Source organism: Phyllobates terribilis, unplaced genomic scaffold, assembly GCF_046119375.1.
Source record: "Phyllobates terribilis strain yellow unplaced genomic scaffold, ASM4611937v1 Scaffold_8__6_contigs__length_399053987, whole genome shotgun sequence".
Classification (NCBI taxonomy): Eukaryota; Metazoa; Chordata; class Amphibia; order Anura; family Dendrobatidae; genus Phyllobates; species Phyllobates terribilis.
In genome coordinates, this window is record NW_027362768.1 from 35,454,115 (window position 1) to 35,475,043 (window position 20,929).

At 42.9% G+C, this 20,929-nt stretch overlaps 1 protein-coding gene across 3 annotated transcripts in view; it reads left to right on the plus strand.

Annotated features, from left to right (window-relative positions):
* The first annotated feature begins 7,886 nt into the window (after positions 1-7,886).
* KCNT2 (potassium sodium-activated channel subfamily T member 2) overlaps positions 7,887-20,929 on the plus strand; it is a 1,642,055-nt gene continuing 1,629,012 nt past the window's right edge. For all 3 annotated transcript variants that reach the window (XM_073642937.1, XM_073642939.1, XM_073642938.1), the window contains exon 1: positions 7,887-8,237. In XM_073642937.1, the coding sequence (XP_073499038.1) occupies positions 8,143-8,237 (95 nt within the window). In that variant the 5' untranslated portion in view covers positions 7,887-8,142. The remainder of the gene's footprint in view (positions 8,238-20,929) is intronic.

A 20,929-nucleotide genomic window follows, 5' to 3' on the forward strand; every position in this document is an offset into this window, starting at 1 on the left:
ATTTTCTGTTGACCTAATTATCTATCTAGGATAGATTATATATATATATATATATATATATATATATATATAGTACAGACCAAAAGTTTGGACACACCTTCTCATTTAAAGATTTTTCTGTATTTTCATTACTATGAAAATTGTACATTCACACTGAAGGCATCAAAACTATGAATTAACTCATGTGGAATTATATAGTTAACAAATAGGTGTGAAACAATTAAGCATATGTCTTATATTCTACGTTCTTCAAAGTAGCCACCTTTTGCTTTGATGACTGCTTTGCATACTCTTGGCATTCTCTTGATGAGCTTCAAGAGGTAGTCACCAGAAATGGTTTTCACTTCACAGGTGTGCCCTGTCAGGTTTAATAATTGGGATTTCTTGCCATATAAATGGAGTTGTGACCATCAGTTTTGTTGTGCAGAAGTCAGGTGGATACACAGCTGATAGTCCTTCTGAATAGACTGTTAGCTGCTTTTTTCTCATCATAATACAAATTCTAAGTAAAGAAAAATGAGTGGCCATCATTACTTTAAGAAATGAAGGTCAGTCAGTCCGAAAAATTGGACAAACTTTGAAAGTGTCCCCAAGTGTAGTTGCAAAAACCATAAAGTGCTACAAAGAAACTGGCTCACATGAGGACCGCCCCAGGAAAGGAAGACCAAGAGTCACCTCTGCTTCTGAGGATAAGTTTATCCGAGTCACTCGCCTCAGAAATCCCAGGTTAACAGCAGCTCAGATTAGAGACCAGGTCAATTCCACACAGAGTTCTAGCAGTAGACACATCTCTTCAACAACTGTTAAGAGGAGACTTTGTGCAGCATGCCTTCATGGTAAAATAGCTGCTAGGAAACCACTGCTAAGGACAGGCAACAAGCAGAAGAGACTAATTTGGGCTAAAGAACACAAGGAATGGACATTAGAACAGTGGAAATCTGTGCTTTGGTCTGATGAGTCCAAATTTGAGATCTTTGGTTCCAACCTCCGTGTCTTTGTGCAACGCAGAAAAGGTGAACGGATCGACTCTACATGCCTGGTTCCCATCGTGAACCATGGAGAGGAGGTGTGATGGTGTGGGGGTGCTTTGCTGGTGACACTGTTGGGGATTTATTCAAAATTGAAGGCATACTGAACCAGCAAGGCTACCACAGCATCTTGCAGTGACACGCTATTCCATCCGCTTTGCATATAAACCTATAAAGATATCACTAAAAAGTGAAATCAGTCCCAAATTAGATGAAAAAACAAAAAGCAAAACATTCCCAAATCAATGTCACCAACCTGGTGATACAGCATATAATATTTCATTGAAAACCAGCAGGAATTAAGACAAACTGTGGGATCAGTTTATGAGAAGATAATACATTTTATTCAATGTAATTAATGATACAGCATAGAAACAGATCATCTAAAAAGTTTGAAATGGAAAAATGCTGAAATGGCATTATAGAAGAAGCGATAGAGTATCTATCACAATAGGGAAATGATAGAGACACATTGGGTCCTATTCAATCTATATAAGGCATCCTAATTATTATAGTGAACCAAGGGCTGCTGTGACATGCTGCACAACAATTGAATTCATTCCTTGCAATCAATCAGAAAAGTTATGTGCAACGTGATTTTATCCCTGTGCATATCAATAGAAGGCTTGAAAAAGGTATAGAGCATAGGCATTACCGTGAGTCATAGTATGGAATAGAGCAAGTTGTGCTTGGGACCCGTGCAGTAGCCTCGACGCGCGTTTCACCTTCCGGCTTCGTCAGGAGGCGTGGTTAAAGATTAAAAGCAAGGGCTATTTAAATAAATGAGTCTAGGCCACTAACGAATCAGCGCGCAACACGTCATGTTGCTCCGCCCAGTGGCGCGGCCAGCCGACGCCCGCAGGAAGCGACGGGAAGGAGGACGTGCGTCTTCCACACCGTCGCCCGGAAACCCGTCTGGCCAGCAATGCCACACGGCGCGAGCAGCGCATGCACGAGGCGCGTCTGCGCTATGTGGAGGTAAATACGATGGAATTAAGGTAGATATATCTATATGCCTATGCCCGTAACTAGCTGAATAGTATATCTTAACAAAGGGAAAGTACGTCATACTATCTCCCATCAAGGCTTAACCCCTCGATACCTGTATAGTTATATAATTTATTTTAAGAGATAATGTATAACAAGTATGAAATGTAATATTATACCCTAATGTAAAAGGTTAATAGCATTCATAAAAGATCATATATCATAAGTAACGATACCATCAGCAATATGAAATCAAACAAAATTGCACATGAAAAAACATATTCCCCACAAATAGCAAGCATATCCCTTTTGCTAGATAGGCAGTCATTACACCAAATCCTGAAATTGATATAATCCACAGTCATACAATTAATTTCTGAGTACAATGGCTGATAATCACACATGTACATCCGTAAATATAAATATAAAGAACCCCATATATACGCTAAAAATGCACATGCCACTATATGTATGGGAACAGTCATGCCACAGATATATTATTATTATTGTTCCCAACCATATTGATTGCTCGGTCTGGCACATATATCCATGTGCATATAGAGGTCGTGTACCTGCACTAGATAATGCGCGTAACAGAATGATGTATATGGAAACAGCCTTATTACGCGTAATGTGGCTATACACTAAGCAATAGTAAGTATATTAACAAAATATTGTTATGTGTATAGCTGACCGCCATATAGTCCAGAATAGTAATAGTTGCAACATAGTATGCAGGTCAGATAAAGGGGTTTTCATAGCGATAGTAAAAAATCTTCTTTTAGATGCTTGTCGGATGAAAGCAGATCATTTGTGACTGTTGATCCGAAAGATGAGGGCAGGCAATATATCCTATGCTCTCCAGATAGCTGTATGATGGAAAGTCATGGCCGAGAAAATTCTAGCACTAGAGAAAAGTCAGTAGACAAAAAGTCAGACACATATCCACATAAAAAGACATATATAGCCCATGCGGTTAAAATAAAATGCAATCAAGGAGATTATAGAAAAGATTTGAAACTGATGGCTTCATTGAGGCCTTTGGAGACAAACGTATCCAATGTAACCATACATTTAGTTTCTTTTTGAAGCAGTTTTTGTCTGATATTCCCACCTCTAATCCCTACGTAGATGTGATCGATGCCACAAGCCGCAAAGCACTTGGGATTGCAGTTGTGGTATTCAAAAAAAGGTCTTGGGATGGTTTTGAGTAATTGGGGTTCGGTGCAATTGGTTGCATTCTTAATGTCCCGAATATGTTCCTGTATCCTTATTTTAAATGATCTAGTGGTCATGCCTATATATATGAGCCCACAAGGGCATTTTGCATGGCAGACCACTGCTTCGGTCTCACATGTAATGTGATGGACAATTTTAAAGTTTCTATCATTTTTGGAATTAGAAAAGGACTTAGTCCTCAAGATATATTTACTGGCCGAACAGCCTCCACAAGGGAAACAACCCCAAGGGGGACCAGGACTATCAAACAAAAACATGCTTCTGGGTGGCACATAGAGGCTTTTGCAGAGTATATCACCCAATGTGCGCGATTTACGCCAGGTGATAGAAGGGTACTTTGGAAGTTTGTATTGTAAACTTCTATCAGTATGTAGTACTGGCCAATGCTTGGATAGAATCCCCCTAATGTCCTTCTAATTATTACTAAAAGTAGTAATGAACCTTGGTGGGGCGTGCATCAGGGGAGATTTTATTCTACTACTGCCCTGTCCCATTAAGAGGGCCTGTCTGTTAGTTCCCTTTGCACGGTTGAAGCCTCTACAGATGTCCCGATATTTATAGCCCCTATTCAAAAATCTACAGGATAGATCCTTGGCTTGCTCCTGAAATCGTACATCATCTGAACAGATGCGACGTGCTCTGAGGTATTGACTAACTGGGATGGATTTTTTCAAATTAGGTGGATGTGATGAGTCAAAGTGCAGAAATGCATTAGTTGATGTTTTTTTCATAAAAATATATGTACTTAAAGTGCCGTCCGATTTCCATGCAAGCCAGAAGTTTATAACATTCATATATTAAGCTGGTCAAGGAATATATCAAGCTGCGACGCGGAGCCCTGCCAAACAAACAGTATGTCGTCGATATACCGCGACCATGAGACCACATGTTCATGACTAGGTGTACCAAGGACCGTATCCCTCTCCCACAGCCCCAGGAATAGGTTGGCATATGAGGGTGCACAAGTGGCGCCCATCGCCGTCCCCTGGAGCTGTAGGAAGGGGCGGTCCTTGAATACAAAAAAATGATGTGTCAAAACAAATTGTAATAAGGATACAAGAAAAGTAATCAGATCTGGGTCCAAATTGGTCATACTTTAGATAAAATTTTGTGGCCTTGATCCCATGGTCGTGGCATATCGACGTGTAGAGGGACTTCACGTCGCAGGTGACAAGCCACATATCATCATCCTACACAATCCCTTCAAGTCTCCTCAATACATCGGTAGTATCCCTCACAAATGAGGAAAGAGTTTCTACGCATTTTTGTAAATTGAAGTCAATGAATTGACAAGCAGGTTCACAAAGACCCCCGATGCCAGACACTATAGGCCTGCCTGGTGGACAAAGGGGGTCTTTGTGAACCTTAGTTGGACCATAATTTATTTTTCAACAGGACAATGACCCCAAACATACCTCCAGGCTGTGTAAGGGCTATTTGACCAAGAAAGAGAGTGATGGGGTGCTACGCCAGATGACATGGCCTCCACAGTCACCAGACCTGAACCCAATTGTGAAGGTTTGGGGTGGGCTGGACCGCAGAGTGAAGGCAAAAGGGCCAACAAGTGCTAAGCATCTCTGGGAACTCCTTCAAGATTGTTGGAAGACCATTTCCGGTGACTACTTCTTGAAGCTCATCAAGAGAATGCCAAGAGTGTGCAAAGCAGTTAGCAAAGCAAAAGGTGGCTACTTTGAAGAACCTAGAATATAAGACATATTTTCAGTTGCTTCACACTTTTTTGTTAAGTATATAATTCCACATATGTTAATTCATAGTTTGGATGCCTTCAGTGTGAAGGTACAATTTTCATAGTCATGAAAATACAGAAAAATCTTTAAATGAGAAGGTGTGTCCAAACTTTTGCTCTCTACTGTGTGTATATATACTGTACATATAGATAGATAATAGATATATGGATAGATAGATAGATAGATAGATAGATAGATAAATTGATATACGGATAGATATATGGATAGATAAATAGATTTATAGACGGATAGATAATACTGTAGATAAATATATGGATATAAAGATATATTGATAGATAATAGATATATGGATACAAAGATAAATAGACTGCTCAAAAAAATAAAGGGAACACTCAAATAACACATCCTAGATCTGAATGAACGAAATATTCTCATTGAATATTTTGTTCTGTACAAAGTTGAATGTGCTGACAACAAAATCACACAAAAATCATCAATGGAAATCAAATTTATTAACCAATGGAGGCCTGGATTTGGAGTCACCCCCAAAGTTAAAGTGGAAAAACACAATACAGGCTGATCCAACTTTGATGTAAAATCCTTAAAACAAGTCAAAATGAGGCTCAGTATTCTGTGTGGCCTCCACGTGCCTGTATGACCTCCCTACAATGCCTGGGCATGCTCCTGATGAGGTTGCGGATGGTCTCCTGTGGGATCTCCTCCCAGACCTGGACTAAAGCATCCGACAACTCCTGGACAGTCTGTGGTGCAACGTGACGTTGGTGGATGGAGCGAGACATGATGTCCGAGATGTGCTCAATCGGATTCAGGTCTGAAGAACGGGCTGGCCAGTCCATAGCTTCAATGCCTTCATCTTGCAGGAATTGCTGACACACTTCAGCCACATGAGGTCTGGCATTGTCCTGCATTAGGAGGAACCCAGGGCCAACCGCACCAGCATATGGTCTCACAAGGGGTCTGAGGATCTCATCTCGGTACCTAATGGCAGTTAGGCTACCTCTGGCGAGCACATGGAGGGCTGTGCGGGCCTCCAAAGAAATGCCACCCCACACCATTACTGACCCACGGCCAAACTGGTCATGCTGAAGGATGTTGCAGGCAGCAGATCGCTCTCCATGGCGTCTCCAGACTCTGTCACGTCTGTCACATGTGCTCAGTGTGAACCTGCTTTCATCTGTGAAGAGCACAGGGTGCCAGTGGTGACTTTGCCATTCCTGGTGTTCTGTGGCAAATGTCAAGCGTCCTGCACGGAGTTGGGCTGTGAGTACAACCCCCATCTGTAGACGTCGGGCCCTCATACCATCCTCATGGAGTCGGTTTCTAACCATTTGTGCAGACACATGCACATTTGTGGCCTACTGGAGGTCATTTTGCAGGGCTCTGGCAGAGCTCCTCCTGCTCCTCTTTGCACAAAGGCGGAGGTAGCGGTCCTGCTACCCTCCAGCACATAGCTGCCCTGTTGCCCTCCTACAGCCCCTCCACATCTCCGGGTGTACTGGCCTGTCTCCTGGTAGCGCCTCCAGCCTCTGGACATTACGCTGACAAACACAGCAAACCTACTTGCCACAGCTTGCATTGATGTGCCATCCTGGATGAGCTGCACTACCTGAGCAACTTTTGTGAGTTGTAGAGTCCGTCTCATGCTACCACGAGTGTGAAAGCACAACCAACATTCAAAAGTGACCAAAACATCAGCCAGAAAGCATTAGTACTGAGATGTAGTCTATGGTCCCCACCTGCAGAAACTCTTCTTTATTTAGGGTGTCTTGATAAATGCCAATAATTTCCATCTATTGTCCATTCCATTTGCACAACAGCATGTGAAATTGATTGTCTATCAGTGTTGCTTCCTAAGTGGACAGTCTGATTTAACAGAAGTTTGATTTACTTGGAGTTATATTCTGTTGTTTAAGTGTTCCCTTTATTTTTTTGAGCAGTGTATATAGGGGCATTTGGGTTGTAATGATGTCAAAGATATGTGTATAGGGGAGAAATTTGAGAAGTAATGTTGTTAAAAATATCAGATTCTTTCATTGGATTCTCAATGACACATTTATAAGTAAACACAGAACCTTTGATATCAAACATTTTCTATGAATACATATTAATAAGCACAGATAGTACCTAAGGGTCCGTGCTCACGATGAGTTTTTCAAGCATTTTTGCTGCGGAATTTTTGCAGTGTAAACGCTTGTAAAACGCTTGGTAATCCTTCTCCCATGGTCCCCAATGTAAATCCGCAATTTCAATGCCTATGCTGAGGAATTTTCCGCAGCGTTTTTGATGTGTGGAAAAATCTGCAGCATGTCCATTATTTGTGCGTTTACGCATGCGGAATTGCATTCTCAATGCATTAGAAAACGTAAGGCAATTCCGCGTGTGCAAAAAACTTCAAAAACGCTCGAAAAACGCGTGTCAAATTCTGCACATGTTTTTCCGGGCAAAGACATGCAGAAATGAAGCGGAAATTTTCCACTTCATTTCTGCATCGAGGGCACATAGTCTAATACTGACATCTTTCTAAGCAGCCTTTAGTTTTAATGCAGCTCAAAAGCAGTATCTTTATGAGAGGAAGAGAAAAAGATTAGAATGCTTATCTCCATAGAATCGTAACTGGTCAGAGTCACGGCGACTCTCAAACCTGGCAAAATGATTTCATCATCTCTAATTAATAGTGCAAGAAATGAAAATAAGAACTCTTATAATATTAGATATGGCTTATAATGGTCGGATTAAGAAAGATGTAAGAAAGTAGGGAACAAATGTGATATAACGAAAAGCATTTTCACACTTTGAGTGACACAATTCATGACCCTTATCGCTAATCATTTTACAGATTTTTTTCTTGCATTCACACAGTGCAGTGTAGCAAATCATTCATTGACAGCTTCGTTTTCTGAATGTGGTCCATTTCACATCTTCTTTAGAGCTTCTTGAGTAGCAAATGAGATGAGCAGAGGCGTTTCTGATGTGCATGTTGAGGAGTCTGGATGCTGTATGTGAGTGTGGAAAGCTTCCAATCCATAACAGTCTTTCTCAGCAAGGTAATGCTGCAAAGTGATCAAACTCAGCATCCACGCTGCCTGCTTCAGCAACTGCAGCCGCTGTGCCAGCATCCAACACAGTGTCTCTTCTCTTATACTCTGTGAATAGAAAGCATGGTGGATTTGGACAGTGAAGTGCCCCCTCTACCACCCAGGTACAGATTTCGGGATTTGCTTCTTGGAGACCAAGGTTGGCAAAATGATGACAGGTAAGATTATTTGTATTATTTATTAATCAACCTCTTCTTGCTTGGTAGTAGTAGTACCATGCTTTCCAATATAATTTGATTACTACTCCTTATGTGGAAATATGGATATGTTCAGCTCAATCAATCACATAAATACTTTCTTTGTACTCTCCAAATACTTGCAAGACTGAAGAATTGTACTAAGGCTGAGCCCTTCCAATTACAGATGCTTTTGGATACAATTAATTATATGTGTAAGAATTCATGTCTCCTCTACAATGCTTCTGAAACCATGAGGGAAGAACTATAGTATAACTGGGTGTCAGGGTTTGATTTGCTTTCTGTAAAGATACTTGATAGTAGACATAATAGATATCAGGTTATGTCACCCTTCGTGTTTAGCAATTAAGCCATTTGCTTTGTGAGTAAATATTTGGATGTGATTAATAATGATAGTTTATTAATATTGTACGATTAATAATGATAGTTTATTAATATTGCACAGACTATTATATTCCCATAAAGAAGCATGAACTGAACTATGTTCCTAGGTGGATGTAATGCTATGTGTTTGGTTTTATATTATCACAATGAGTCGGCTGAAGCTTGAAGCTAATAATTTTTCAGTTGTAGAAACCACAGGCATGCAACCTGTTGTGAGGAACCTACAAGACTTCTTTTTAAAGAGTGCCCTGCTTTAGACTTAATCATTCCATTATTATTATGAGTGTAAATGGAGAGAATACAAGACATTCATAGAAAATTGTCAGCTACTTCACCTCTTGCCTCAGTAAACTTTGCATGTTATGTAATTTTTTTATAAAATTTTTATCATACAATGTGAAAAAAAAATATGATAATCACTAACACCTTAACATATTCTGAACCAACTGTAACAAATGTACAAAATGAAAAATATTGTAAAACAACTAATAAAAATCAAGACATAGCTCATTCTCTACAGGAGTCAAGATAAGTGACTAAGCAGGTACAATAGGAAAGTGATAATGTGTCCATTGGAGCGACCACCAGCAAGTGCAATGTAAGACCACAGAATGGCTCCGATCCAGATTGCCTTGTCAGTACTTGCCTGAACACAGATGTAACTTGCACTGCGATGTAAGGAGTGAGATATTATATGTCTCGAAGACAATTGTATGATGTGCATCTAATATAGAATAATTTTCCTGCTTGAAACTGTGAATGTTAGGAATAAAGCTACAGTGTATGGGGCTGAGGCAAATGTAGCTTTACACTACAGAACCCTAAACTCTCTGTGTACCTTAGCTTTGTATGGTGCTATATTTTATCATCTAATTGATACTTTACTTTTATTTTTGCCATATCCATAGTGATTTACATGGCATACAGAGGTAAAGTAAAGCCCACAGAAGTTTTTGGGTGACATTATTTAAAAGTTATTCTAATCTTAGCTACTTATGGCTAAGATACAAATATCAGCATCCGTGTACTAGTGTCAGATGATGGGGCACCGGGAAAAACAAGGGGACTGCAAATAAGCTCATATAAGTAAATGGGAGCCATGGAAAAAGAGCAGCATGGCCATTTACACTGTCTCCAGAACTTAGGAGCTATGGAAACAACATGACTCACTCTGCTATGCCATTTCTGTATCTCCCATAAACTTTTATGGAAGCTACCTAAAATTACGGAACTAAAAAAAAAATGAAACATCATACTTGTCTCCCAGACCAAAGCTGCTTCTCTGCTTTGAGCACTATGTTCCTCGGAAACCTCAGAAATCGGCAGGCTGAAGCCCATCAGTGGTTATTGATGGGCTGCAGGGTTCTATGATATAAACAATGTCACTGGATCACCAGGGGATGCAGTGTTTATAGAGGAGGGGCAGTGCCGGTTCGGGAGGTAAGAATACTTTTTATTTTATTTTATAGGCACATTAGGAACAGTCAAAACAGGTTATCCAGTAGTGGATAGTCCTTAAAATCGGACTGCACTCTGACCAATGTTATTCAATGAGGCAGTGCAAATTTGCAGATTTTTTCTCAGCTGTATTCAGCACGAGAAAAAAATTGCAATATTCTGCGATTTCACTCCAAAATCTGATGGGTGTGAGAAAAAAAAATTGCATGGCATACAGATCCATTTTTATGAATACATTACACTTTTGTATCATATGTAACTGTAAATGGTCTTGTAAAAGATAAATAGCTGCTGAGTAAAAATCCGGACAGCATATGGATGGCAAGTGACAAAAACATAGTCCCACTTTCCTGGATGAGAATGGGACCAATTTTTTATAGGCTTGTGTGAGCAACCCCTTACCTTGCTGCTCAAAGTGAAGCCATAAAGTAAAGACAGTAAGAAAACTTTCTGAGACCTCTGAGCATCTGAACTTCAGACACAATGGGGAAAAGCTATCCATGCAATGTTGTGATGTACAGAAAAGTATTATACCTGATCATTTTTTCAGACTTTTAAGTAATTCAAGAACTTCTACTGTCTTCGGGAGCTACTAAAAGGTTATTTAATGATATTTAAATTGCATATGCAGTTTCTAGTTGCGATAACAAGTCATATATATTTAATACAGAAGCAAAACAAATCATGTCTTCTATTTCAAAAGCACATTGCCTTAAAAGATTATAGCGATCAAAAGGCTTAAGGCAATGTTCACATCATTAAGACTTTACGAGCTTTTAGGATTGTATTCCTTACATAAATCTTTATCCAAAATGTTGACGTTTCGCACCCATTGCAAATGAATGGGATATTTCATGCTCCTTTTATTTGTGGCACAAAAAAATCCAAGTGAAATAATGACTGCACTGAGATGATAGGGGAAATCCTCAAGTGGAGCAGCTGGAACATCTGCTGCAGAAATCTGAGCGTCAGATTAATATTTCAACAATGGATTTTGCCATGGCAAATTACATGTACCATTTGACTACAGCAAATTCTGAATGTGTGAACGTAGCTTGAAAGTTAAAACTAGATGCAGATATCTATTGGAATAAGCTATAAATATATACCTGCTTTGCAAAAGCTTGAAGCGCACTTATAATTTCCATTTGTTTTACCTAAATTGATCCATAATTCTGTGCTGATGAATCTCATAAAATCTTTATTGTGATAGTAACTGTTTCTTTCAATCTGAGCTCTAAACCCACTGCTTCTTTTCACCAAGGAGCCAACATATTGCTGAGCAGCTGGTTTATCTGCAAGGGGCCCATGGGGTGAGCAGGGGCCCATCAGGTCTTTGATACAAACACCAGTTTGCACAACTGATCTGTTGCATTTCCATTGAATGTAGCTTCTCACACAGGACCTATCATATTCTCCTTCAATACAAGGGTCCCAGACATCCGATTTCTCTCAGTGGATGGCTCCATATGCGTAATTAATTCTTGTATTCTTCGTACAGCTTGACCATTGGATTTAAGCTCACACACGTTGGCGTGGAAGGCAGAAGCTCTAACAGTGAGCTACTGTCTGCCCTGTTGGGTACGAGAGAATTTTCTCTGCCTAAAATCCTCAATCTTTCTTTTTTCAGGCATAGGGTATTGGCATATACAAATATATTTATATATGCCAGTGCATTATATGTAAAAATACAAGCTGAAAAGTAAAAGTTGATTTTTTTTTTAAATAATAGTGCAAAATCTGTAGCAATAATCATATTTTATAATATATATTTGTATATAAACTTCACAAATCATTGAATAACATGGATATATTTTGTATCCGTGTAACCGCAAATTTAAAGTCCATAGAATACAGTAACCACATTATGTATAGTGAATGAAAAATAGCGAAAATAAAAATGGCAAAAATTAAAAAGTATAAATGAAAAAGTATTGTGCTGGCTTAGGATGTTAGTACTAAAAGTTCAAGAGTTCGTAAAATCATAAACTAGGGTATTCAATAGAGCAGATAGAGAGCAACTTTCTTGGTCTAGGCTTCACTCAATATTGGCTTTTTTGAGGTTATCTCTCCTAATGAAATGAAAACAGCAGGTGGCCCACGATATTGAAGTATTGCATACAACTTCAATTTCACTTGTAGAGTATTTATTATAATTAGTGTTGAGCCACCCCCGTAGTGTTCGAGTTCGGTTCGGTTCGTCGAACACCCGTGTGTTCGCCGAACTGTTCGTCGAACTGTTCGTCGAACACCTTCGAACACCGTTAAAACCAATGGCAGGCAAACAAAAACACATAGAAACACATAGAAAACACCTTCAAAGGTGTCCAAAAGCTGACAAACTGCTCAGAAGACACAACTAACACATGGAAAAGTGACAAGTACATATAGTCATGCGAAAAGAAAAGAGGTGGAGGAGTAAAAGGAGGGGGAGACACAGATATAGGCATGTCATGCCCTTCTAAAATCCAAAAAGTGAGAAGCCGAGACGGCCAGTCCGCTCCTGCCCGTGCCACCTCCGTGTCGCCGGGTTTGTGCCAGAGCCGCGGTGAACCCTGACGGCCAGCCCCCCTCTCCCAATACTGGTGCCTGTCCGCTGGTGGGTCGAGAGAGCCCCCCTGTGGTGGAGACAGCTCTAAGCTTTTTAATTTAAATTGTCCCTCTAATTTGAATGAATACACTTTAAATCCATTTACAAGGATCTATTGGAGGGCAAGTCTCATACCAGCAGCCGCGTAATTCCAGCTCCAGTAGCGTCCACTAAAGCTGCTGCAGTTAAAAAGCTTTTATAAGGATCGAGCTCGGCTGTCCACCGCAAGGCATCCTAGTGACAGTCCCAGCCCCTATGCCTTGGGGTGCCTCCTGATGCTCTTCACTAAGTATCCCGTGGTCCCGAAGTATTTCCTTTGAAAAAATTAAGTGTCCAAACTACAGGTGGTGTAGCTTGCTTAACAGCCGGGATAATCCGCTGACTAGCAGACACTGCTACTAGGCACAAAGTATTTCCTGGGCTAGATGCAGTTAAAAATTTGTAAGTAGATACTCTCGTTGGATGCTGAGAAAGCATTCCATAGAGTCTCCTGGCACGCCATATATGATTCTCTTAAAAAGCTTGGGGTAGGGGTCTAGGGGACCCTTTTATAGCCAAAATCACGGCCCTGTATCACAATACGTCACCTAGGCTGAAGATAAATGGAACTGTAGCACCGAGGGCTCGGTTGCTACAGACGTATTGCACCTCACCCAGAGGTGTGATATCTCACTCTCAGATAAGGATGGAGTGTGGATCAGGACCCGACACCTGCATGCATTACACCACATTGCCGTGGGGCAGGGCGACCAATATGCCCCTGAGATGGGCACGACAGTCCCTGTCCCTGGCTGGAGTAGGGGGAGGGAACACTGAGGAAGGGGAACCCTGCAGTGCAGGAGCAGGGAGGAAGCAGTTCCTGGGTGCATTGAGAAGGGAGTATAAAAGGTGGGCACCATCTTAGTTCAGTGCAGAGAAGTCTGAGCAGAAGTGGCAGGGAGCAGGGGCTCTGCATGAGCTCTGCTCCGGAGGCGGGCCTAGTAACAGAGGCCCAGGCCTGCAAGAGGGAGAAGGAAGGAAGAGGAGCGGAGAAGGCTCCAGGAACGAGGATTGAAGGGATCCCAGGGGTGCGGACGGGCGAGTCGCCACCGCACGCCCGAATCCACCTGCGTGGAGGGGTCAGGCCAAAGGGGGAGACCGGTCCCCGAACTAGTGGAGGCAGGAAACGACCCTCAGCTAGAAACCGGAGGCTCTGACATTTTATGTGGCGCAGCCCCTTGCTCCACCCGCTAGGAAGGCACCACATAGGGTCAGGGAAACTGGCGCCAAGTTTACCAAGAGGAGGCCCGAGGCAGCCGGACAGAAGTGTTGGTAAGAAAGGCCAGACAAAGGACACACAAAGGGGGTCCTGTGAAGCGCTCCAAAGTTATCTGGGAGTTGTCTGAGCCCCTCACCTGGTGAGCACAGTACGACGTGGGCAGCCGTTACCTGCAGACGTGGTCTGGATAATAAGAACTGTGAGTAAAGGCCCTGAACTGCATCACTGACTCCGTGTCGTTACTGCTGCTGCCCTGCACCATCACCCCCATCCTCCGCATACACTGCCCTGAGGCTATACTCCTCCCGTGGGGAGTTATGCTACGCTCTGCTGCACCCACAACACCAGCCTTAGCGGTCTGCCCTGTAGCGGCGGTTCACTCTGACCGCAATCCACGGGTGGCGTAGTCGGACATTTAAACATCAAAACCACATAAATAGTTCCGCCACTGGTTTGACCGCCCTGAGCCACGGAACCGGATCGCCGCCACGAAGACTACAACCACCAGCATCCACCAAAAAGGGTCCGGCTCCGGGTGTCCCAAGGCCCAGGGGGTGCGTCAGAACATTTTCATCACCTTTCACAATCACCAATGGGACAAGGCAGGGATGTCCTCTGTCCCCTCTCTTATACATCCTACTGACGGAGCACCTGCTCTCATCAATTCGCCATAACCCCAATATTAGGTGGATTGAGGTGGGAGGCACCGAGTACAAGTGCTCTCTATTTGCTGATGATGTCCTAGTATATATCACTCAATCACATATATCCATCCCTGCTGTTATGGCTGAAATAGAGCACTTTGTTACATGGTCAAATTTTAAAATCAATGCAGCGAAGTCTGAGGCCCTCGATGTCTCCCTCCCTAAATCCATATAGGATTCCATCCAGTCCAACTTTCCCTTTGCCTGGCCCTCACAGGGTATCAAATACTTAGGAATTCCTATTCATAGAGACCTCTCCCATCTATGTTATCTTAATTTTGGGCCGTTTATTGAACAATTCCATACAGACCACGGTTGGCAAGTTGGAACTGTGAGATTCACTACGTGCACCACTGGTATTTTGTGGAAAAGCACATGTAAGATTCTGCAACAGTCTCTGCTGATACTCCTGCATGCGTGCATCCCTTTCTATGGCAGGAATAATTTCTGCAAATTTACTTTTGTACCGGGGATCTAACAGTGTGGCAACCCAGTAGTCAGGATTATTTCTAATTCTCACAATTCGAGGGTCATGTTGCAGGTAGTGCAGCAAGAAGGCACTCATGTGTGTTGCGCATCCAGGAGCACCAAGTCCCTGTTGTGTTGGTGGCGAGGTAACAATCATGCTTCCTTCCTCTGTCCTCTCCCCCCAACCTCGCACAACAGAAATGTGATCAAGGTCTCACTCATCTGATGAGTCTTCCATCAGTTCGTCCTCCACTTCTTCCTGGGCTCCTGCACCTTCCTCACTAGTTTGGCTGCTACCATGCGCCCTGGTAAAATCATCTCCCCCACCCTCACATGCCTGCCGCCCTGGTGCTGCCGACCGTCTGGACCTTGCAGATGTTAGCCCTTCCGCATACAACTCCTCCTCCTCTACTTCCTCCACCTCCTCTTGTGCCACCACCTGACTCCGAATTCTGTTTAACATGTGCTCCAGCATGTAAATCACCGGAATAGTCATGCTGATAATGGCATCGTCAGCACTAAACATCTTCGTCGCCATTTCAAAACTGTGCAGAAGGGTGCATAGGTCCCTGATCTGAGACCACTCCTCCAGCGTGATTTGCCCCACCTCTGAATCTCGTTGGCCCAGGCTATACGTCAGAACGTATTGCACCAGGGCTTGTCGGTGCTGCCACAGTCGCTGCAACATGTGCAGAGTTGAATTCCACCGGGTAGGCACATCGCATTTTAGCCGGTGAAGTGGCAGGCCCAACGACTTCTGTAGAGATGTGAGTCGCTGAGCTGCGGGATGCGAACGGCGGAAGTGAGCACACAGCGACCGTGCCCTCTGCAGAAGGCCATCTAGTCTGGGATAGTGGGCTAAAAATTGCTGGACAACCAGGTTCAACACGTGAGCCATACAAGGCACGTGTGTGACATTGCCCCGGCGAAGGGCCGCACCCAGGTTTGCAGCATTGTCGCACATGGCCTTCCCTGTTTTCAGGTCCAGTGGAGACAACCATTCATGAAATTGGTTCTCCAGAGCTGACCACAACTCCTCAGCTGTGTGACTCACATTTCCCAGACATTTCAATGTAAAAACCGCCTGATGACGTTGAGCCCTACTGCCAGCATAGTAAGGAGGTGTGCAGGATCCCTTCTGCGCAGTTAGAAAGCTTGTGGCATGACCAGACAGGCTTTGGGTGCAGGTGGAAGACCGAGAGGAGGTTGAGGAGGCAGAAGCAGTGGAGGAAAAATGACATAAAGAGGATTGACGCACAACTCGTGGGGACGGCAAGACTTTTACAGCAGCCCCTTGTCCTGCTGTCACCATAGTTACCCAGTGCCCAGTCAGCGACATGTAACGCCCCTGTCCATGCCTACTCGTCCAAGTGTCTGTGGTGAAATGCACCCTGTCACACACAGAGTTTCTCAAAGAAGCGGTGATGTTGTGTGCGACATGCTGGTGGAGCGCAGGCACACCTTTCTTTGAGAAGTAGTGCCGACTGGGCATCTGGTACTGGGGCACTGCGACGGACATAAGGTCTCGAAAATCCTCTGTGTCCACCAGGCGGAAAGGCAGCATTTCTGTAGCCAAGAGCTTGCAGATGGTGAAATTCAACCTCTTAGCTTTCTCATGGCTAGGAGGAAATGGTCTTTTACTTGTCCACATCTGAGGGACCGAGGGCTGGCTATTGTGCTTAGACGGGGTTGATAAGGGTGTCCCCGGCAAACTGCCGGTCTGTGAGGAAGATGCAGGCGGACATGTTAGGTTGCCTTGATCCAAAGGTGGTGCTATCGATGTCGGACAGCGCTCAAGACCAGCTGGTGTTACCACCTCCAAAGAAAATGATGACCTGCCAATCATGCTGACTGTTGCGGGTAAAGAGGTGGCAGGTCTGCGCCCCAAAACAGGTGTGACTGCTGTCCCCCCAGTAACAGAGGATGAAGAGGCCGCGGATGCACAAGATATGGCAGACGGTGGTTGGCCCGGCCGGCTAGACCGCATTGTAGCACACTGAGCTTCCCACTGCAACTTATGCTTCGTGTCCATGTGCCGGTTCATGCATGAAGTACTCAAACTATGTATTTTTTGGCCTCTACTTAGCTTTTGCTGACAAATGTTACAGATAACACGAGTTGGGTCATCTTTATCGATCTGAAAAAATGCCCAGGCTATGCAAGGCTTAGCACCCATGCGACCTGAAGAGCCACCACGACTTGTGGTGAGAGGCAGAGTTGTGTTTGAGGATGCAGTTGTTGACGTGCTTCCAGTACTACGTCTCTGTCCAGGAAGGCGCAACCTGACCTCGTCGTCACTAGCATCTTCCTCCACCTCCTCTGCTGACCTCATCTCTTGGCTGACTGTGGGTTGACAGTAAGTGGGATCTCCGACCTCATCATCATCACCCTGTGCGTTATCACACCCGTCGTCCTCAGAGCCAACCTGTTCCTGCCCTGACAAAAAACTAAAGTTGTCGCTCCAATCAGGTATTTGAGTCTTATCATCGTCTTCCTCATTGTCTCCACCAACAGGAGTTACAGTTTGGGAATGAGGGTCTACATTATGGTCAGAACCTTCTGCGTCTGGTCCTGGATCCGACTCATAAAGATTCTGGGCATCAGTGCAGATCATTTCCTCGTCTGGATTCACAGAAGCGCTGGAGTCGACCTCTGATTCCCAGGCTATAGTATGAGTAAGCAGCTCTGCAGACTCAACCATCTGTTCTACCTCATACTCAGACGGGCAGCTGGAGATTTGGGAGCTGTGAGGAAGCAAGTGCGATTTGGGTGACACCTTTGAGGACTGGAGTATTTGTGATGTTGAAGTTGATGTGGAGGAGAGCCCACTTAAAGGAGCACTTGATATCCGTTGAAGCACCTGCTGTTTTTGTGCCTCATCTGGAATTTGTAGCGATTGGCGTGGCCGTAAGAAAGGGATCTTATCACATTGTCCGCTAAAAGAAGTAGACATTTTAGTTTGGCTGGAAGATGGTCTTTCTTCTGCACCTACCCCACGGACACAACCTTTTTTCCCCTTCCCAACACGCCTATTCCCCTTTCCACCAGCAGCAGGCCTTTTTCCACTCATTTTGGTGGTTAACTAATTCACAACTCTGGAGTTGTTTGCACAAAAAAACAATGGATGGTAACCGAGCAGAGCTGAGTGGCCAAACTGTGGTATTAGGCCAAAACTATTGGCTGGGTTAGATGCAGAAAAAAATTATTTTTAATTTGCAACCTGATGGAGGTCAGTATAGATGGACTAATAGACCAAGTCCCACACACCGCTAGAAGCCCAAATATTTTTTCAGAGCTAGATGCAGAAAATTTTTTTATTCAATTTGCAACCTGATGGAGGTCAGTATAGATGGACTAATAGACCAAGTCCCACACACTGCTAGAAGCCCAAATATTTTTTCAGAGCTAGATGCAGAAAAAAATTATTTTTAATTTGCAACCTGATGGAGGTCAGTATAGATGGACTAATAGACCAAGTCCCACACACCGCTAGAAGCCCAAATATTTTTTCAGAGCTAGATGCAGAAAAAAATTATTTTTAATTTGCAACCTGATGGAGGTCAGTATAGATGGACTAATAGACCAAGTCCCACACACTGCTAAAAGCCCAAATATTTTTTCAGAGCTAGATGCAGAAAAAAATTATATTCAATTTGCAACCTGCTGGAGGTCAGTATAGAAGGACTAATAGAACAAGTCCCACACACTGCTAGAAGCCCAAATATTTTTTCAGAGCTAAATGAAGAAAAAAATTATTTTTAATTTGCAACCTGATGGAGGTCAGTATAGATGGACTAATAGACCAAGTCCCACACACTGCTAGAAGCCCAAATATTTTTTCAGAGCTAGATGCAGAAAAAAATTATATTCAGTTTGCAACCTGATGGAGGTCAGTATAGATGGACTAATAGAATGATGCTATGCCCAAAAGATTTTACTTCACTAGGTGCAGTAAAAAAATTGGTATTCTATACACAGGTGGTATATCTTGCAACACAGATAGGCTACTCCACTGACTAACACACTCTGCAATAGGCCAAAAAGGATTAGCTTTGCTAGATTCAGCCAAATGCTGTGAAAAAAACTTGCACAGCACTGGCACAGACCTGCCTGGCAAAAACTGATAGGAACTGATGTAACCTAGTCCTGAAAAGGACTCCAATTACAATTAGTCTTTACTCCCACAATCTATCTATTTAAGAGCACAGACCTGCCTGATAAAAGTCGTAGGAAATGCTGTAACCTAGTCCTTAAAAGGACTGCAATCACAACTATTCCCTACTCCCAAGCTATCTGTATATTTGTGCGAAAATTGGCTTGAAATTAACAAGGTATAGCGCACACAGCAACAGCGGTGCCGTCTAACACGCAGCTGCAGCAGTGAGAAAATGGTGGCGACGGGGAAAATGGCTTGGTCTTATAGGGCAAGGACATGTGACATACACTGCCAATCACACATGCCCTTGTTTGTGTGAAAAAAAGCACTTCGCTCCGTGTGTGCGCTGCTGATAGGCTGACAGATTGCACCTCCCCACTGCAAATGCGGGAAAGAGAAAAAAAAATGGAGATCTTCATTGTTCCTGCAGAGATCCATCCCCTGCCCCTCCCCCCGCCCCGCTGTACACTCAAACTGCGTATTAACATTAATTTTCATCATTACTGAGAAAAAATCCAGTTATGATTTTGGTGCACGAACAGTTATCGAACATAACCTCGAACAGCCGAATTTTTCTCAAATTGTTCGTGTTCGCCGACCGGCTTGAACACCGCCCAAAACAGCTCGAATTTGAGATTGGCGAACAGTTCGAGTAGAACAACGCTCATCTCTAATTATAATCACAAAATATCCACTATAATCTAAAAGGGTATCTAGCAGCAAGATGATGCTAATCAAAAGTCTTTGATTAACTGTTAATCAGAATGTGTAACCATCTTTATAAAAGCAGAAGTTTGGTCAGTTTGCTGATCTGGAGAATTTAGTTCATACAATGCCAAGGAGAGATTAGATAAGTAATAATCTTAGAGAAGAAATTCTTGCTGCCTGCCAATCTATGGAGGTTATAAGGCAATTACTAAGCAATTTTGAGCATTCTACACTGAGAAATAATATCCAAGAGTAGAAAACATTTTATAGGGGGTGTAGAAAAGAACGATCAAGGTTATTAAGGGTTATGAACTATAGTATCAAGACAGGTTATCAAACTTGGGGTTATTTATTTTGGAAAAACAAGGGCTTAGGAGCAATCTAATTGTAATGTACAAATACATGAAGGGACAGTACAGAGATCTTTTTAATGATCTTTTTACATCTAGCCTGCAACAATGAGAGAGGGAATCCTCTGTGTATACAGTACTGAAAGCTTAGTCATAATCAAAAATGGTGATTCATTACTTTACAAGCAGTGAGGCTATCAAACTCTCTGAAAAAACATGCTGCAGTAGTCGATTCACTTTCTTGAAAAATATAATATTGTGGAGTCAGCGAATATTTTTTACTCTACTATGGAGAAAATAGCACTGACTCATGAAATTTTTTCCTTTCCCTAGATCAGTGTTTCTCAACTTCAGTCCTCAGGACCCCCCAACAGATCAGGTTTTCAGGATCTCCTTAGCATTGCACAGGAGATGGAATTATTGTCAAGGCATCAAAAAATGCCGCAGGTTTTCTCACCTGTTCAATACTAAGGAGATCCTGAAAACTTGTTCTGTTTGGGGGGTCCTGAGGACAGGAGTTGAGAAACACTGATCTAGATCAACATGTTAGGTTATAGGTTAAAGTCCATTGTGTTTC